This window comes from Cherax quadricarinatus, chromosome 88, assembly GCF_038502225.1.
Source record: "Cherax quadricarinatus isolate ZL_2023a chromosome 88, ASM3850222v1, whole genome shotgun sequence".
NCBI lineage: Eukaryota > Metazoa > Arthropoda > Malacostraca > Decapoda > Parastacidae > Cherax > Cherax quadricarinatus.
The window spans coordinates 1216160-1236614 of NC_091379.1; the positions used below are offsets into that span (position 1 = coordinate 1216160).

At 41.9% G+C, this 20455-nt stretch overlaps 1 protein-coding gene across 3 annotated transcripts in view; it reads left to right on the top strand.

Annotated features, from left to right (window-relative positions):
• The window catches only part of LOC128698570 (apolipoprotein D), a 53817-nt gene that overhangs the window by 14642 nt on the left and 18720 nt on the right, over positions 1-20455 (top strand). For all 3 annotated transcript variants that reach the window (XR_011394489.1, XM_070103812.1, XM_070103813.1), the window contains exons 2-4: positions 12136-12269; positions 14898-14986; positions 15551-15643. Coding sequence is in view for 2 of the 3 variants with exons in the window: in XM_070103812.1 (XP_069959913.1) it covers positions 12136-12269; positions 14898-14986; positions 15551-15643 (316 nt within the window). In the remaining variant the exon portion in view is untranslated. The remainder of the gene's footprint in view (positions 1-12135; positions 12270-14897; positions 14987-15550; positions 15644-20455) is intronic.

The window sequence follows — 20455 nt, forward strand, 5'->3', positions numbered from 1 at the left end:
CATCTGTTGTAGCGTATAACAAAACACTGAATAAGTTAATGACTGCATCACGGTGGGCGTAAAAATAACGGCTGGCTCTATTGTCACGATGAGCACCATGTACTTCCTATTCATATTGACCTAGCTGAGCTTAACTAACCTATTTTAACCATGGAAGAATGGAGAGAGAGAGAGAGATTGGTAGGAAGGTGTGGCACAACTTAAATATTTGTGAATTTCAAGGAATGGTGAACCGTGACTGTTCAGAAAGACAATAGAAACAGCAAGATCTAAGGTAACAGTATATTGCAGAAGCAACAGCCTGATCAGACATGCTATATTTAGCAGACAAGAAGCTCGAGCCCCACCTGGAGTTTACCTGGAGAGAGTTCCGGGGGTCAACGCCCCCGCGGCCCGGTCTGTGACCAGGCCTCCTGGTGGATCAGAGCCTGATCAACCAGGCTGTTACTGCTAGCTGCACGCAATCCAACGTACGAGCCACAGCCCGGCTGGTCAGGTACCGACTTTAGGTGCTTGTCCAGTGCCAGCTTGAAGACAGCCAGGGGTCTATTGGTAATCCCCCTTATGTATGCTGGGAGGCAGTTGAATAGTCTCGGGCCCCTGACACTTATTGTATTGTCTCTTAACCCTTAAACTGTCCAAAAAGATCTGTTTACATGCGCAGTGCACCAAAAGTAGATCTACATTTTTTTACATATTTTCAAATATAACAAAAAAAAAACGTAGATCAAAGTTTTTCTTACACATTTTCAAATGTAAAAAAAAAACAAGATCTACGTTTTTTTACATACTTTAAAATGTTGAAAAAACGTAGATCTACGTTTGGACCGTTTAAGGGTTAACGTGCTAGTGACACGCCTGCTTTTCATTGGGGGGATGTTGCATCGTCTACCGAGTCTTTTGCTTTCGTTGTGAGTGATTTTCGTGTGCAAGTTCGGTACTAGTCCCTCTAGGATTTTCCAGGTATATATAATCATGTATCTCTTCCGCCTGCGTTCCAGGGAGTACAGGTTCAGGAACTTCAAGCGTTCCCAGTAGCTGAGGTGTTTTATCTCCGTTATGCGCGCCTTGAAGGTTCTCTGTACATTTTCTAGGTCAGCAATTCCACCTGTTTTGAAAGGTGCTGTTAGTGTGCAGCAATATTCCAGCCTAGATAGACCAAGCGACCTGAAGAGTGTCATCATGGGCTTGACATCCCTAGTTTTGAAGGTTCTCATTATACATCCTGTCATTTTTCTAGCAGATGCGATTGATACAATGTTATGGTCCTTGAAGGTGAGATCCTCCGACATGATCACTCCTAGGTCTTTGACGTAGTAAGACACATAGGCAACAGTTAGGCAACTTTATTCCGAAACGTTTCGCCTACACAGTAGGCTTCTTCAGTCGAATACAGAAAGTAGGCAGGAACAGTAGAGATGTGAAGACGATGTAATCAGTCCATTACCCTTGAAGTCGTAGAATTTGAGGTTGTCAGTCCCTCGGCCTGGAGAAGTTCAGTTCCATAGTCAGGAACTATCTGAAGATGAAGCGACAGTGCGGAGACTTAAATACTGTCGGAAGGAGAGGTGCAGAGTAGTAGTAGTAGTAGTGAGAGTGCAGCCACTGAGAGGTCAGGTCCCTCTCAGATCCAACAGTTCTCACTTGAAAGGGTTGTCTAAGGCGTTTTCTGTACCAAGAGGCCATGTGTTGCAGTGTCTGACAAGATGAACATCAAAATGGTATACAATACCGACAGGTATTGTATACTACTACTACTACTACTACTCTGCACCTCTCCTTCCGACAGTATTTAAGTCTCCGCACTGTCGCTTGATCTTCAGATAGTTCCTGACTATGGAACTGAACTTCTCCAGGCCGAGGGACTGACAACCTCAAATTCTACGACTTCAAGGGTGATGGACTGATTACATCGTCTTCACATCTCTACTGTTCCTGCCTACTTTCTGTATTCGACTGAAGAAGCCTACTGTGTAGGCGAAACGTTTCGGAATAAAGTTGCCTAACTGTTGCCTGTGTCTTACTACCAACCTGTCGGTATTGTATACCATTTTGATGTTCATAGGTCTTTGACGTTGGTTTTTCGCTATATTTTGTGGCCGGAATTTGTTTTGTACTCTGATGAAGTTTTAATTTCCTCATGTTTACCATACCGGAGTAATTGAAATTTCTCATCGTTGAACTTCATATTGCTTTTTGCAGCCCACTGAAAGATTTGGTTGATGTCCGCCTGGAGCCTTGCAGTGTCTGCAGTGGGAGACACTGTCATGCAGATTCGGGTGTTATCTGCAAAGGAAGACACGGTGCTGTGGCTGACATCCTTGTCTGTGTCAGATATGAGGATGAGAAACAAGATGGGAGCGAGTACTGTGCCTTGTGGAACAGAGCTTTTCACCGTAGCCGCCTCAGACTTTGCTCTGTTGACTACTACTCTTTGTGTTCTGTTAGTGAGGAAATTATAGATCCATCTACCAACTTTTCCTATTATTCCTTTAGCACGCATTTTGTGCGCTATTACGCCATGGTCACACTTGTCGAAGGCTTTTGCGAAGTCTGTATATATTACATCTTCATTCTTTTTGTCTTCTAGTGCATCTAGGACCTTGTAGTGATCCAGTAGTTTACAGACAGGAGCGACCTGCTCTAAACCCATGTTGTCCTGGGTTGTGTAATTGATGGGTATCTAGATGGGTGGCGATCTTGCTTCTTAGGACCCTTTCAAAGATTTTTATGATATGGGATGTTAGTGCTGTCGGTCTGTAGTTCTTTGCTATTGCTTTACTGCCCCCTTTGTGGAGTGGGGCTATGTCTGTTGTTTTTAGTAACTGTGGGACGACCCCGGTGTCCATGCTCCCTCTCCATAGGATGGTAAAAGCTCGTGATAGGGGCTTCTTGCAGTTCTTGATGAACACGGAGTTCCATGAGTCTGGCCCTGGGGCAGAGTGCATGGGCATGTCATTTATCGCCTGCTCGAAGTCATTTGGCGTCAGGATAACATCAGATAGGCTTGTGTTAACCAAATTATGTGGCTCTCTCATAAAAAAATTTGATCTACTCTGTCTGGTTAGCGGCTTGCTAAAAACTGAGTCATATTGCCACCGAATTAATCTGTTCTAGGCATAAGTTGAGGTCTGTGTAGCTTGGTCTATCTTCCCAGCTTATATCGTTTAGGACTTGGTTTACTTGGTCCCATTTTGTTCTTGTTACTGAAGTTGAATTTGGTGAAGGCTCCCTCGTGACTAATCTCATTTTGTCGGTCTGGGGCTCCGCGCATATATGTCTGAACCTCGATTATGTTGTGATCTGAGTATATTGTTTTTATGGTGACATTTCGTATCAGATCATCATTGTTAGTGAAGATGAGGTCCTGTGTATTCTTCAGTCTAGTAGGCTCTATTATTTGCTGGTTTAAGTTGAATTTTGTGCAGAGATTTAAAAGCTCGTGTGTGTGAGAATTCTCGTCAGAGCTGCCTCCTGGTGTTATCACTGCAACAACTGTGGAAAATTGCATTTATCTGAATGTAACTCATTATATACATAACAGAAAATGATAACAAAGATTATTATTTATCAGAGTTACATAGACAAGTAGAAATTTGGGACACCTAGGTCGCAAAAATGTCCCCCTTCGATACCTACCACTGCCATATCCACAAGTTGCTCTGGACCTATTAATTAAATGAAATATACATACACCAGGAATACTGGTAAATATATAAATTTGTGGACTGTATATTAAAAATAATAAATGGTTATATATATACACAATTACATAACAGAAGGAAAATATATCTTAATATCACTCACTAATTTGACTGGAGATTAATGAGTATCATACTCAGAAAACCTCACTCTAACTAAATCTATGAAAATAATGCTGGCCAGAATTACACACAAATCTAGAGAGCTTATCTGAGGTTCCTGGAGCTGTCTTGTCCAGTCGTCTGATATCTCAAGTTATGCAGGAATGCACATCCAACAATTTCGCCTCCTATTTGAGAGGTGTCAACACAACTTTAACCTGTAGAGCACGAAAAATTCTTCCCATCACACCAACGTTTGTACAAAATTCAAAACCAAGATGGCGAGTCTCTCTCCTTTTTTTCGATAACATACTTCTTTTAAAAATACAACATAGGGCATCTATTATCCTATAAATTACCGTATTTCCGGAAAATATATTCAGTATCTTCCACAACAACATTATTTGCTATATTCCTCCTCCCCAGCCAGTATTTGCGGTGAATAATTTACACAGGTTTACCGATTCATGAAATACAATCTTACATTCTAAGGTAACTATGCCAACAATTTTTTATCCTTCACCGAACACAAAATGAGAAAAACCAATATTTCTAGAGTAATAAGTGATAAACTGTGCATTCAACACAAAGGTTAGGTTCGAGTTGTCAGGAAACAGGACAAGTTTCATGACGTGGGTTTAAGTCGTATGATGACCTGCAGCTGCAGCTTTTGGTCATCTGGCTTGGCTATTATAACCATTTCAGCTACACAAAGAATGAACAGAACACGATCTGATGATTATGGTAAATTTTAATCATAAAAAATAACTATACGAAATAGGAATCACAGGAAGGAACTTTGGGGCCCAGTCCCTGGACCCATCATGTACCTCTGTAATCTTATGACTACCACCAGCAGGATGGGTATGAGGTGCATAAAGATATTAAACTAAGAGTGCAGACATCGTGCTTCCCACCTACAGTACTCAGGTCTGGCTAACTGGCTTCCCTAAATCCCTTAATAAATGTTATCATTCTTACACTAACACGTCAGGTCTCATACACTTACCTTTACTCCGAAGTCAGACACACACAGCCCCATGGGGGTCCCGAAACATGGAGAGCCAAGATGATGGATGTGGTACTGGAAAACCTCATGCATCAACATGTTAGAGACACTACCAGAGAGAGAGAGAGGAGAGGATGAACCAGCAAGACTGGACCTTGCATTCACCTTGAGTAGTTTTGACACCGAGGATATCATGTATGAAAGGACCCTGGGAGCTAGTGATCATGTGGTTCTGTTCTTCGACTACATAGTTGAGCTCCAAGTGGAGAGAGCAGCAGGAATAGGGTGGGAAAAACCAAACTACAAAAGGGGGAACTACTCAGGCTTGATGAACTTCTTTCAAGACATTCAGTGGGAGAGGGAACTGACAGGAAAACCAGTACAAGAAATGATGGACTATGTGGCAACAAAATGCAAGGAGGCAGAGGAGAGGTTTGTTCCCAAGGGAAACAGAAATAATGGGAAGAACAGAACGAGTCCTTGGTTCACCCAAAGGTGTAGGGAGGCAAAAACTAGGTGTACTAGAGAATGGAAAAGGTACAGAAGACAGAGAACTCAGGAAAATGAAGAGATTAGCCGAAGAGCCAGAAACGAATATGCACAGATAAGAAGGGAGGCTCAGCGGCAATACGAAAATGACATAGCATCGAAAGTCAAGACTGACCCGAAGCTGTTGTACAGCCACATCAGGAGGAAAACAACAGTCAAGGACCAGGTAATCAGACTGAGGAAGGGTAGGGGAATTCACATGAAACGACCGGGAGGTATGTCAGGAGCTCAACACAAGATTTAAAGAAGTATTTACAGTGGAAACCAGTAGGACTCCAGGAAATCACATCAGGGGGGTGCACCAGCAAGTGCTGGATGAGGTACATATAACCAAGGAGGAGATGAAGAAGCTGCTATGCGAACTTGACACCTCAAAGGCGGTGGGACCAGACAACATCTCTCCGTGGGTCCTTCAAGAGGGAGCAGAGATATTGTGTGTACTGTTAACAAAGATCTTCAACACATCATTTGAAACTGGGCAACTCCACTAGGTATGGAAGATGGCAAATGTAGTCCCAATTTTTGAAAAGGGAGACAGACATGAGGCACTAAACTACAGACCTGTATCACTAACGTGTATAGTATGCAAGGTCATGGAGAAGATCATCAGGAGGAGAGTGGTGGAGCACCTGGAAAGAAACAAGTGTATAATTGACAACCAGCATGGTTTCAGGGAGGGAAAATCCTGTGTCACAAACCTACTAGAGTTTTATGACAAGGTGACAGAAGTAAGACGAGAGAGAGGGGTGGATCGACTGCATTTTTTTGGACTGCAAGAAGGCCTTCGACACAGTTCCTCACAAGAGGTTACTGCAAAAGCTACAGGATCAGGCACACATAACAGGAAAGGCACTGCAATGGATCAGAGAATACCTGACAGGGAGGCAGCAACGAGTCATGGTATGTGACGAGGTGTCAGAGTGGGCGCCTGTGACAAGCGGGGTTCCACAGGGGTCAGTCCTAGGACCTGTGCTGTTCTTGGTATATGTGAATGACATAACGGAAGGGATAGACTCAGAAGTGTCCTTGTTTGCGGACGATGTGAAGTTAATGAGAAGAATCAAATCGGATGAGGATCAGGCAGGACTACGAAGAGACCTGGACAGGCTATAAGCCTGGTCCAGCAACTGGCTCCTTGAGTTTAACCCTGCCAGATGCAAAGTCATGAAGATTGGGGAAGGGCAAAGAAGACCGCAGACACAATATAGTTTAGATGGCCAAAGTCTGTAAACCTCACTCAAGGAAAAAGATCTGGGGGTAAGTATAACACCGAGCATATCTCCTGAGGCGCACATCAATCAGATAACTGCTGCAGCATACGGGCGCCTGGCAAACCTACGGATAGCGTTCCGATACCTCAGTAAGGATTCGTTCAAGACTGTATACCATTTACGTCAGGCCCATACTGGAGTATGCAGCACCAGTTTGGAATCCACACCTAGTCAAGCACGTCAAGAAATTAGAGAAAGTGCAAAGGTTTGCAACAAGACTAGTCCCAGAGCTACGGGGATTGTCCTACGAAGAAAGGTTGAGGGAAATCGGCCTGACGACACTGGAGGCCAGGAGGGTCAGGGGAGACATGATAACGACATATAAAATACTGCGCGGAATAGACGAGGTGGACAAAGACGGGATGTTCCAGAGATGGGACACAGACACAAGAGGTCACAATTGGAAGTTGAAGACTCAGATGAATCAAAGGGATGTTAGGAAGTATTTCTTCAGTCATAGAGTAGTCAAGCCATGGAATAGCCTAGAAAGTGAAGTAGTGGAGGCGGGAACCATACATAGTTTTAAGGCGAGGTATGATAAAGCTCATGGAGCAGGGAGAGAGAGGACCTAGTAGCAATCAGTGAAGAGGCGGGGCCAGGAGCTATGACTCGACCCCTGCAACCACAAATAGACGAGTACAAATAGGTGAGTGCGCGCGCGCGCGCGCGCGCACACACACACACACACACACACACACACACACACACACACACACACACACACACACACACACACGCATATGCAACAGGCCTAGTGTCTAATCGACATGTGCCTATGATAAAATGGTAACTAACACATATAATACCCATATACACGCCTGCTGGATCATGAAACGCCTACCAAAAATATACACAAGGAAAACAAACTGATCCTACAGAATATCATCTTAGATACTGAGGGAAGGAGCAGAGAAACTGAGACCCCAAACGAGACAATTTAGATAGTTTGCTAGGCTTAAAGCTGATAGTTTGTTAGACTGAAAGCTAATAGTTTACTAGGCTTGAAGCTTATCAACTACACGTGGGTCATTAAGCCTGAATTCATCTAGACACTAACATCAAAAACATTTTATTGGTCGTTTGGTTTATCAAATTGGTCGCATATCACCTGTAACACCACCAGCCAAGAATAGTTTAATTTCTTAAATGGGAATAAAAGAAAACTCAATGTATATATACTGAGAGATGGTTGGGTGCTTAATTAGGCTTAAAACCTATCAACCCAGGAGGGTCTTTAAGACTGTTCACTATCAATCGAGAATATTATTGTAATCCAGAATATTGGATTATTGGGACTAAATTACCCTCATGTGTTTAAATAAACATCCCTCAAACATACATTGTTACTCAGTGCAGTATATTATTATTGAATGTTTATAATTATTACCGTGGTGGAGCGGAAAGCCAGTGGAAGGCCTCGGTCAGATGACCAAAAGCTCCAACTGCGGGCCATCTGACTAAAACCCGCGTCAGGAAACACTATTAATATGTACACGCTTATTTGGCATTAAAAACTGATTTCACGGAGTACACACGTTAACAAACACGGTCGGCACGAAAGAGAAATTGCTTCACCTAACAGCCGCACACGTGGATGTTTAATCAGCGCTCTCGAGGACGGTAATGAAAACAGGTCGGTGGTTGTGTGGAAAGTTGATGTTTTCTGTTGAGCATTGAGACGTGGTAGCAATTAATGTAATCCTATAGAATATAACTGAAGCGTAACCTCAGTCCTATGCGTCTTCTATACTTTCGTTTATGGGATTTATGTTTTGTTGTGGCGTCGGCTGAGTCGGCCAGTAGTGGGTTACCGCGGCTCTTTATTCCCTTCAACCACATTTTCCCTCGTAGAAAGTGACATTAGTCCAGTGGCGGACCTACATTTTTGGGTCCCTAAGGCTTGAACTGTTATGGGGGAGCCCTTCACAACTCTCTGGGATTAGGGGCCCTGATGCTTAAGCTTCATTAGTTTCACAGTAGATCCGCCCCTGCATTAATCCATGTATTATTGGGGGGATAGGAACTGTGTTGTAGCTTCCTGTTTAGCCAGCATCTTTTTAGAAAGTTAAACGAGAGTAGAGGAAAGCAAAAGAAAAAAGGAACGAACTTGCATCTCAGGCATGTTTCCCAGAGGCATTAACAGTAGAAAGTTGGAGTGTGTTGTACAGGTCTACCCTTCATGGGAGGGGGATTAGGTGGATAGATGCTGATGAAGGGCTCGTTTTCCAAGGAAGTAGAGCTACCTTCTCTTACCCAAAATTAAATTTGATTACCTTCAGTTCCACAGGTTGTATGTACAACCGAGGTATCGTCTTCATTTTGTGGATTAGTTGTAAATTGTTGTAATCAGTTTTCTGACTGTGGGTTATTTGTGAGTTACTGTAGCCACGGTATTGCGAGTTATTTGGGAATTGTTGCAACCAGGTGTACGTATTCTGACTTGTGCGTTTTGTTAATTGCTGCAGTCACAATAATGTGGGTTAGTTAATTATTGCAGCCACTGGATTGCGGGTCAATTGTGAATTGTTGGAGCCACGGTATTATGGGTAGTGTTCCTGTAGTACCAAATGTTAAAAGAAAACATTCGTGTAGTAGTCATAAAATATTCTAGGGTAAAAGTTAACATGATTTGAGCATGTTGATGGTTCTGGAGATGGGTTAGTGGGTTACCGATCCCTTCCTCGACCATTTTTCCTCAATACATAACTGATTGTGCATTTGAGCTGCATTTGCCTTATATTCCTCGGCATAAACCCTGTTGTACCAACTCTTCAAACTGTGTAGCAGCGCTGTATAGTCCTTGTGGCTTAACGCTTCTTTTTGATTATAATAATAATTCAAACTGTGTAAGGACACTACTTCCACCACTTCCTCAGCCAGAACATTCCACGTCCTAACTACACACACGTTCAAAAAAATACTTCCTAACATTCCATTGACCAAAACCACATATAAGCTACAGTGTAATATTTTTTTTATTTAATTCATGTTTGCACAAATTACTCATAAGTGCAACCAGATATAAACTTGTAAAAAGTTCGGTACCACTGTAACTTGCTTAGATATCCAAATTTTGGACCCCAATCCCCAGAACCGTTTTGTGCCTCTGTAATCATTTGACTACCACCCACAGGATAGTTATGGGGTACGTAATAATATTAGATACTATAAAGAACAGAAATGTCCAGTACCGTGACTGGAACAATATACAAATAAACCGCACATGGGAGAGAGAAGCTTACATCATGGTCACAAGTTTCTCTCCCGTGCAAAACAACCACGGGGGAAGTTTAATAATAGCTCTGGGCCTTTCGTTTTGCAATCAGCACATCATCAGGAGCTTGTAGTATTGCATCAATGAATATGAAGTCTAGGTAGATACGTTCAAGGGAACTCTAGCTAGAAGTATTAAATTCTCGCTCTTAAGTGGGTGTTATTTGTGTACATTGAATCAGATCCCGGTGGGCGGAATGTATACTGCACATTGTCTTCTTAACGAAACACTGTCACAATAAACGTTAGTTGTGCACCTGTGTGTCAAGTTACTGAGTTCACATGTAGGTCGCTAGCGTCACACCTCCCACCATCTGCTGCTTCTTCCTCAGTCATTACTACGCACGCTCTCCTCTTTGTTTTTCTCCGTCTCACTGAACGTACTGCCGCATCTGCTGTACGTTTTTCTAAGGAGACTTGTAGCTTAATGGCTGAGAGTTAGGCTCACAACCAAAAAGATGGAAGTACGGGCTAATCTCGCACCTGCTGCCTCTCCTCACCTATTCGTAAATAGGTACATTGTTACTAGTCGACTGCTGTAGTTGGCCTCTCCTAGGCAAGGTGAAATGTTCAAGCAAGTCTCCATACAACCTGCAGCCCCTGCTTATATAGAGTAATCCTAAAGTCCTACCAATCTCCCAGGTACAACTAATATCAATAAGTGTTGTCTGTTTTAGATGCGCCTTCCCCAAATTGTGTGCGTAATAATTCAGGACTGTGCCTATAAATTTCACACATAATTTCTCACAAGAACTATTTGCAAAAGATGAGGTAATCAGGCGTAAAGATGGGCATTTATATACTGGCGGCAGGTGAGGTTAGTTTAATGTTTATTATGCACCCCATATCCATCTTGTGGGTGGTAGTCAAAAGATTACAGAGGTACATAATTGGTCCAGGGACTGGACTCCAAAGTTTTGATAGCTGAGCAAGTTACAAATGTAATGAACTAGATCTGGTCACAATCGTGACCAGGTACAAAGGTAATGAGCTCCAGGTAGACCTGGTCACACTCATGACTAATTACAAAGGTAATGAACTAGATTTGATTACAATAATGATAATTGACAAAGGTAATGAGCTCTAGGCTCTACCTGGCAGGTAAGGGACGTATAGCAGACATTGTCACTGGTAGGTGGGATTTCCCAGTGGAATTAGGTCATACCCGAGAGACGGGCCAGTAGTAGTTACGAAGGTTGTGGCATTGTATGCCATACATGTATAACTTATCAGATACTGCAACATAATGGTATCTTGGTTCATAGGACATCACAACCTTCTTAACTACTACTGGCCCGTCCCTCGGGTATTATCTACTTCCACTGGAGTATCCCACCTACCAGTGACAATGTCTTCGTCTCCTACACGTCCCTCGCCTGTCGCCAGTACATAAGCGCTAATCTTCATGGCTGTACTTCAAATTCTTCACTACTACGGTGCTCTTTACCAGTTCTACTGTCTTCCAATTATATCCTTGAATTTGTATTGATAAAGCCACTGGATGGCTAAACGTCTAAAAATAACGATACCCAGGTATTGCATGTGTCTAATTCTTCATCTTGTCGGTATTTTATACCATACATAGAAATACATACAAATTTTATTTCTTTGCAAAGGTTACTATGTGTGATTTACATTTTAGAGTGTTAAGTACAAAGAAAGCCACTAACATGCTGGGGCATTTCGGGCAGACATGTGCCAGTCACTTTAACTTGGGGTATGCCATACTGAGCTATGCTAGGCTGCTATAACTAACTCATCCCTTTGGGTAGGACCTACTTCCACTGGGGAATCCCGCCTACCAGTGACTATGTCCTCGTCTGCTACACGTCCCTATCCACTGACGCCTATATAACCGCCAGTCTTCTTGCCTTTGTTCTGTTCTGTTTTGCTCCAGATTCTCCTCCACCACGATGCTGTGAACACTAACTCCAAGGCTGAGGGACTGATTACCTCATATTTTGTATATAGTTCTACTGTCTTCTAATTATGTCCTAGAATCTGTATTGACAAAGCCACTGGATGGCGAAACGTCTACAATAAAGATATCCAGATGTTGCACATGTGTCTTAACTTTCATATTGTCGGTATTTTATACATTTCTTGCACAACTATGCTAGGCTATACTGGCTTATGTTGGGTTACAAGTTATTTACCCGAAATATACAGCACTTCAGCTTCTCCTTTCAAGGAAGGGACATATATAATGACAGATTTATTGCGTTTCCAGTACATGGGTTTATGGTACCAGCAAGATAAGCTACAAGCATCATGGGAGGCTCCCGGCCGCTGCTGGAAGACACTTTACGCCAGAGATCACAAGAATGGACAGTTTAAGATGAAAATGATCTTCAGATCTACTATGTAAGTGTATGCTCCATGTCTTTGACACTAGGCTAGGAATGTTTCTCAGTTTATCTTGGAGTCTCGTATTTGTGGCCTGCCAAAAAGCTGTAATGTTTCTCTAGTGATCTTTTTTCTTGATCACTGAAGATGGGATACCAGGTGTGAAGCACTCTTTAATGTGGATATTTATGTGTACTAGGCACTGTAGTTAGTTTAATATGTATATTATGCACCCCATACCCATCCTGTGGGTGGTAGTCAGAAGATTACAGAGGTACATAATGGGTCCAGGAACTGGGGCCCAAAGTTTTGATAGGTACCAGGCACTGTAGTACACGTATCTTTGATGTCATCCTAACAGATCTTCCTGTGTGTGTGTACCTACATGTTCGTGTATAAGGCTGTGTTAAGTGTTTTTGTACTAGTTGCTAGTTGTCAGAGGAAACTGTCGATAGGCACTCGTCCTAGTGTGTGTGTGTGTGTGTGTGTGTGTACTCGCCTAGTTGTACTCACCTAGTTGAGGTTGCAGGGGTCGATTCCAAGCTCCTGGCCCCGCCTGTTCACTGGTCGCTACTAGGTCACTCTCCCTGAACCGTGAGCTTTATCATACCTCTGCTTAAAGCTATTAATCACCTTCAAAACTACCATTAGAAAACATCTTATCTCCCCGATACACCCCGTCAACTAACTACATAAAAACCACCTGGTGGTTCACACTTACACTCACTCATTCACCCATTTGACTATAAGCACAGAAATACGTATCTTAATCTTAAAATAATGATTCCTAACTAGTCACAAGTTTGCCTGTGATACTCCAATATAGAAACTATGTATTGTGCCAAAACAAAAGCATTCACATTGCTAAACCCACAAACTAGTATTTAGTCAACTTGCTCCACAATTTGTAATAATTTAGGGTTAAGAATTAATCTAAGTTTGCCCGAAATGCCTAGCCATGCTAAGTGTTCTAGTGGCCCCCTCTGTAATTAATATTTTATTACATGTAAACCACACAATAACCAAAATCTGTAAACCCCACATTGTAATCCTTATAGAGAATAAACTTTGATTTGATATGTATGGATTCTGCCTCCACTACATCGCTTCCCAAACTATTCCACTTCCTGACTACTCTGTGGCTGAAGAAATACTTCCTAACATCCCTGTGATTCATCTGTGTCTTCAACTTCCAACTGTGTCCCCTTGTTACTGTGTCCCATCTCTGGAACATCCTGTCTTTGTCCACCTTGTCAATTCCTCTCAGTATTTTGTATGTCGTTATCATGGCTCCCCTCTCTCTCTCCTGTCGTCAGGTCGATTTCCCTTAACCTCTCCTCGTAGGACATATCCCTTATCTCTGGGACTAGTCTTATTGCAAACCTTTGCACTTTCTCTAGTTTCTTTATGAGCTTGGCTAGGTGTGGGTTCCAAACTGGTGCTGCATACTCCAATATGGGCCTAACGTACACGGTGTACAGAGTCCTGAACGATTCCTTATTAAGATGTCGGAATGCTGTTCTGAGGTTTGCTAGGCGCCCATATGCTGAAGCAGTTATTTGGTTGATGTGCGGTCAGGAGATGTGCCTGGTGTTATACTCGCCCCAAGATCTTTTTCCTTGAATGAGGTTTGTAGTCTCTAGCCCCCTAGACTATACTCTGTCTGCGGTCTTCTTTGCCCTTCCCCAATCTTCATGACTTTGCACTTGGTGGGGTTGAACTCCAGGAGCCAATTGCTGGACCAGGTTTGCAGCCTGTTCAGATCCCTTTGTAGTTCTGCCTAGTCTTCGATCAAATGAATTCTTCTCATCAACTTCACGTCATCCGCAAACAGGGACACTTCGGAGTCTATTCCTTCCGTCATGTCGTTCACAAATACCAGAAACAGCACTGGTCCTAGGACTGACCCCTGTGGGACCCCGCTGGTCACAGGCACCCACTCTGACACCTCGCCACGTACGTGTGTGTGTGTGTGTGTGTGTGTGTGTGTGTGTGTGTGTGTGTGTGTGTGTGTGTGTGTGTGTGTGTGTGTGTGTACTTGCCTATTTGTGGTTGCAGGGGTCGATTCACAGCTCCTGGCCCCGACTCTTCGCTGGTCGCTACTAGGTCCACTCTCCTGCCTTTGAGAGTCTTCCCATACCTCTTCTTGATGCTATGTATGGATTCTGCCTCTTCCACCTCACTCTGCAGATTGCTCCACTTCCTGACACCTTAAAGTCCATGTGTTCATCTCTAGCTATGTATTGTAACTTCACACTGGATAAGAACATTTCAGCGAGCAGCAGAAGAGATTTTCTACATTGCAGTATATGGTCTTTTCTTACCTGTTTATTGGATTATTTGGGCCATTTATCAAAATATTAGGCATGTGTAGCATTTTTATTATGTTGCTTCCAGTTATGTGGCTTTTAGGTTTTTATTGCACTGTTTAATTAACTTTGTAATGTGATTTTTAGCTATTTAATAATTTTTTAATGTGATTTTTTGGCTATTTTATCCTCTATACCTTATTGTGCTAGTGGGCTTTTTGTATTTTAGATTTTTATTTGGCTTTTTTTAACATGTTTATTTTGCTATTTAACTGTTTCTACGATAATTAAGGTGGTCCAACCAGCTACATGTGTTGACCAGAATGTTATCTTTCAGCACTGGACGTGTGGAGGAATATGACTCCCAGTTGACACTACAAGGTCCTATCAAGCCATCACTCATCAAGTACTCTATTCCTCTCACCTGTAAGTCTTCCCTCACACCTGTTAAATCACCCCTCCCCCCCTACCTGTTAAGTCACCGATCTCGTCTGTAAAGCTATTCACCTGTAACTTGTATATTAAGAAACTTGCCTGGAAATTACGTTTACAGTTGTGCAATTGTTACACTCCTGAATGTACATCTTACCAGTTCATTGTCAGTCACCTGGTGAATGTTCCCTTCAAATATTGATTGCTTCATTTACGTTAATAGTACCACCTACTGTTAATTGTACAAGTTAAAAATAACCATTCTTGCATTTTGACTGTGTCATTTAACTAACTGTACCACTCGCCTGACTAACCAACTCCTAGTGGATTTTTCTTTTATTTGCCGTGTATTTGTACTCTCATTTACTGTATTTTTCTCTTGTCCCTCCTTCCTCCCCCCCCCCTCTCTCTCTGTCTTACTCCTTCATCATCCAACCCTTCCCCTTTGTCGTTTTCCAACCCACTTCTTCACCGCCAGTCCTTCACTACCTCCCTTACTCTCCCTCTTTCTACATACTGCATATTACCCTCAGTACAACGTACTCTTCTGCCCTTCAGTCATGGAGGATGAGTTCCAGGTGCTGGCCACTGACTATGAGAGCTTCTCCCTCGAGTACAAGTGTGACCCCAATGGTCTTCTGGAGAAGAGTGGTAAGTACTCCACTTGGAAGACGAATTCTGTATGTACTGACGCAGTTCTACTCATCAGTTTGTTAGTTGTGCTGCCTGGGTGGCTAGTTTGTTGTGCTCCCCATGCACAACCCTTGTTATGCAAAGCATTCGGACAAATTAGGGTAATGCTACCCACACCGGTCAACTAACACTCAGGTACCTGTTTTACTGCTAGGTGAACAGGGATAGCAGATGTCTTAAAGCAACGAGTCCTAATGTTTCCAGGAATCAGTCCATCGCCTTCAGTGTGAGCTGAATGCCCTAATAATCAACCTTTCAAAATTCATTATCTTCATCACTCTGTTGTTCTCCACTTCTCAAGACTGGAGGACTGATAGCATCATATATACCTCCAGACTGCTTCTGCTGTCTACAATATAGTTCACCTCTGTATTCGACTGAAAAAGCTTGCTGATCAGGCTAAATGTTTCGACAGTAGAGATGCCCAACTGGCCAAGCATGGGCCAGTAGGTCTGCTACAGTGTTCCTCCATTCTAATATTATTATATTTCTTATCTTCTCATCTACTTGTCAGTTATGTATGCCATTGTTATAATGACCTTTCTAGGCTTGGAGAAGGTCTGTTGTTGACTCAGGTGGGTGTGGAGTTTTGGGTGTGTCTGAGGCTCGGATGAGTTGGCCACCTTACTCGCCTACTTGGGAACCTATTGTTCCGGTTTCTTTTTCTGAGGGAACATTACTTCCTCTGTTTATATATACATATATATACATTATATATATATATATATATATATATATTTATATATATATATATATATATATATATATATATATATATATATATATATATATATATATATTCTTTCTTTCATTCAACACACCGGCCGTATCCCACAGAGGCGGGGTGGCCCAAAAGGAAAAACGAAAGTTTCTCCTTTTACATATAGTAATATATGCAGGAGAAGAGGTTACTAGCCCCTTGCTCCCGGCATTTTAGTCGCCTCTTACAACACGCATGGCTTATGGAGGAAGAATTCTGTTCCACTTCCCCATGGAGGTAAGAGGGAATAAACAATAACGAAAACTAGAAAGAAAATAGAAGAAACCCCAGAGGGGTGTGTATATATATGCTTGTACATGTATGTGTAGTGTGACCTAAGTGTAAGTAGAAGTAGCAAGACGTACCTGAAATCTTGCATGTGTATGAGACAGAAAAAAAGACCCCAGCAATCCTACCATCGTGTAAAACAATTACAGGCTTCCGTTTTACACTCCTACCGTTGGCAGGACGGTAGTACCTCCCTGGGCGGTTGCTGTCTACCAACCTACTATCTAGGATATATATATTAAGTAGTAGGTTGGTAGACAGCAACCACCCAGGGAGGTACTACCGTCCTGCCAAGTGAGTGTAAACAAAAGCCTGTAATTGTTTTACATGATGGTAGGGTTGCTGGTGTGTCTGTCTCTCATAAACATGCAAGATTTCAGGTGTGTCTTACTACTTCTACTTACACTTAGGTCACACTACACATACATGTACAAGCATATATATATACACACACCCCTCTGGGTTTTCTGCTATTTTCTTTCTAGTTCTTATTCTTGTTTATTTCCTCTTATCTCCATGGGGAAGTGGAACAGAATTCTTCCTCCGTAAGCCATGCGTGTTGTAAAAGGCAACTAAAATGCCGGGAGCAAGGGGCTAGTAACCCCTTCTCCCCTATAAATTACTAAATTTAAATGAGAAACTTTCGTTTTTCTTTTTGGGCCACCCTGCCTTGGTGGGATACGGCCAGTAGTATGTTGAAAGTAGAAAGATATATATATAGTGTATGTATATATGTATATATATATATATATATATATATATATATATATATATATATGTATATATATATATATATATATATATATATATGTATATATATATATATATATATATATATATATATATATATATATATATATATATATATATATATATATATATATATATATATATATATATATAAATGTATATAAACACTGATCTCTGGCTGAAGGAGACTCGAACCTACAAACCTTAGAACAAGGTATTGTCCAGTGTGGGTAGATTGGTAAAGCACTGCGTACCTTGTCCTAAGGTTCGTAGGTTCGAGTCTCCTTCAGCCAGAGATCAGTGTTTGTGTATATTTTGCATGCTCTCGCGAATTCCTTGCATTGTTCAAATCTCTAGTAAGGCTGATGCATGCAGGGGATGAGATGAAAAGCTGTAAGCCTTCTCCCTGAAAGCTGGCTGCCTTGGATCAAACGTGTAGCGCATGCTACACGCCAAGGTATTGGTCCAGTGTGGGTAGATTGGTAAAGCACTGCGTACTTTGTCCTAAGGTTCGTAGGTTCGAGTCTCCTTCAGCCAGAGATCAGTGTTTGTGTATATTTCGCATGCTCTCGCGAATTCCTTGCATTGTTCAAATCTCTAGTAAGGCTGATGCATGCAGGGGATGAGATGAAAAGCTGTAAGCCTTCTCCCTGAAAGCTGGCTGCCTTGGATCAAACGTGTAGCGCATGCTACACGCCAAGGTATTGGTCCAGTGTGGGTAGATTGGTAAAGCACTGCGTACCTGGTCCTAAGGTTCGTAGGTTCGAGTCTCCTTCAGCCAGAGATCAGTGTTTGTGTATATTTCTCATGCTCTCGCGAATTCCTTGCATATATATATATATATATACAGTGGACCCCCGGTTAACGATTTTAATCCGTGCAAGAGGGGTAATTGTTATGCGAAATAATCGCTATGTGAATGAATTTTCCCCATAAGAAATAATGGAAATCAAATTAATCCGTGCAAGACACCCAAAAGTATGAAAAAAAATTTTACCACATGAAATATACATTTTCCCACACACAAAGAGAAGGATACATGCACAATAGTAGAGTAGTACATGCACAGTATATATTGTGCATGTACTAGTCTACTAAATGAAGAATAAATGACACTTACCTTTATTGAAGATGCAGCAATGACTGATGAGACACTGTGTCCTGGGAGTGCCTTTTCCTCCTGAGTACTGTAGGTCCTGTTTGGCATTTTCTTCCAGAACAGGCCTTATCACACTGTGTATGGCACTACGATTCTTAAATCTCTCAAACCAACTAAAGCAACTAAAGTCAGTTCCTGATCAGCCGGGCTGTGGCTCGTACGTTGGTTTGCGTGCAGCCAGCAGCAACAGCCTGGTTGATCAGGCGCTGATCCACCAGGAGGCCTGGTCACAGACCGGGCCGCGGGGGCGTTGACCCCCGAAACTCTCTCCAGGTAAACTCCAGGTAAAACCTTTGCTGGCTTTAAATTCACCAATATGAGCACTAGTTCCAGGCATTTTTCCCTGTTCACCTGGGTGTTAGTCGACTTGTGTGGGTTGCATCCTGGGAGACAAGATTAAGGACCCCAATGGAAATAAGTTAGACAGTCTTCGATGACACTGACTTTTTTGGGTTATCCTGGGTGGCAAATCCTCTGGGGTTAATTGTTTCTTGGTATTCTCAATAAGCCACACCAACAACGGTGCTACAGCAGCAGCAGCAGCTGACAGTGCAGCAGCAGCAGCAGCTGTACCACCAATAGTAGCGATGGTTGATTGGGGTTTATTATACAACCTGGCCAGCTCGGAGACATGCACTCCACTTTCATACTTATCAATGATCTTTTTCTTCATCTCTATTGTAATTCTCACCCTTATTGCTGTAGGGTTGGCACTAGAAGCTTTCTTGGGGCCCATGGTCACTTATTTTCCATAAAAAGCACCGAAAACACTGTAATAATACGAAATATTCCGATTGTATGCTTGGATGTTACCGCGGAGGCTGGCTGGTAAACAATGCCACCGGCGGAACATGTGAGCGTGGCTCAGGCCGCACATTGGACGCGTCTCGGACGAAAATCGGTAAGCGGGTTTTTAAGCGGTATGTGAGGCAAAATTTTTGCAATTAAAATAAGCGGTATGCGATATAATCGCTATGTGATGCCATCGTTATGCGGGGGTCCACTGTAATATATATATATATATATATATATATATATATATATATATATATATATATATATATATATGTATGTATGTATGTATGTATATGTATATACCAACCATCCGACTTACGACCGAGTTCGGTTCTGAGAAACCGGTCGTAAGTCAAAATGGTCGTAAGTTGAACTTTACTACTGAATATCGACAAAACATTTTTGTGATGACTTTACATGTAGTATTTTGTTTTATTTTGGTATTTCATGTTTTACTTTACTTTCTATGTTGTTAGTACTGTATTTTATACTGTAAGGTTTAGGATAAACACTGTGTACAACACAAATAGTTGTTTATTTCCCAGAAATTTGGCATAAAAAACACGGTTGTAAGTCGAGTGGTCGTAAGTCGAGCAGGTCATAAGTCGGATGGTAGGTGTATTAGTTATATTCACTACAATTAATTTTACTTAATGTATATATTTAATGTATTTGTATACATAGATGTTTATTCAAGGAGTAGGATGGAAATAAGTCACTTGTCTGCCTTTTTTTTGGGGGGGTATCTTAGGTAATTTACATGTATGATGTAATCGTCTAAACTGTGTAACTGTACTCATGTTTACATGTACCTAAATAAACTTAACTTATCCTTGTTAGCTTTTAGCTTGGCTGATATGCTCTGCATCACCATGGGCTTTGCAGGCTGAATATTAAATAAGCACGTTTAAAATAGTACTTTATAAAAAAAACAAGTATCATGTAGAAATAATTTATTAGTAGTAGTAGTAGTAGCAGTAGTAACAGTAGTATTTGGGAAGCTGGAATGATTATAGGG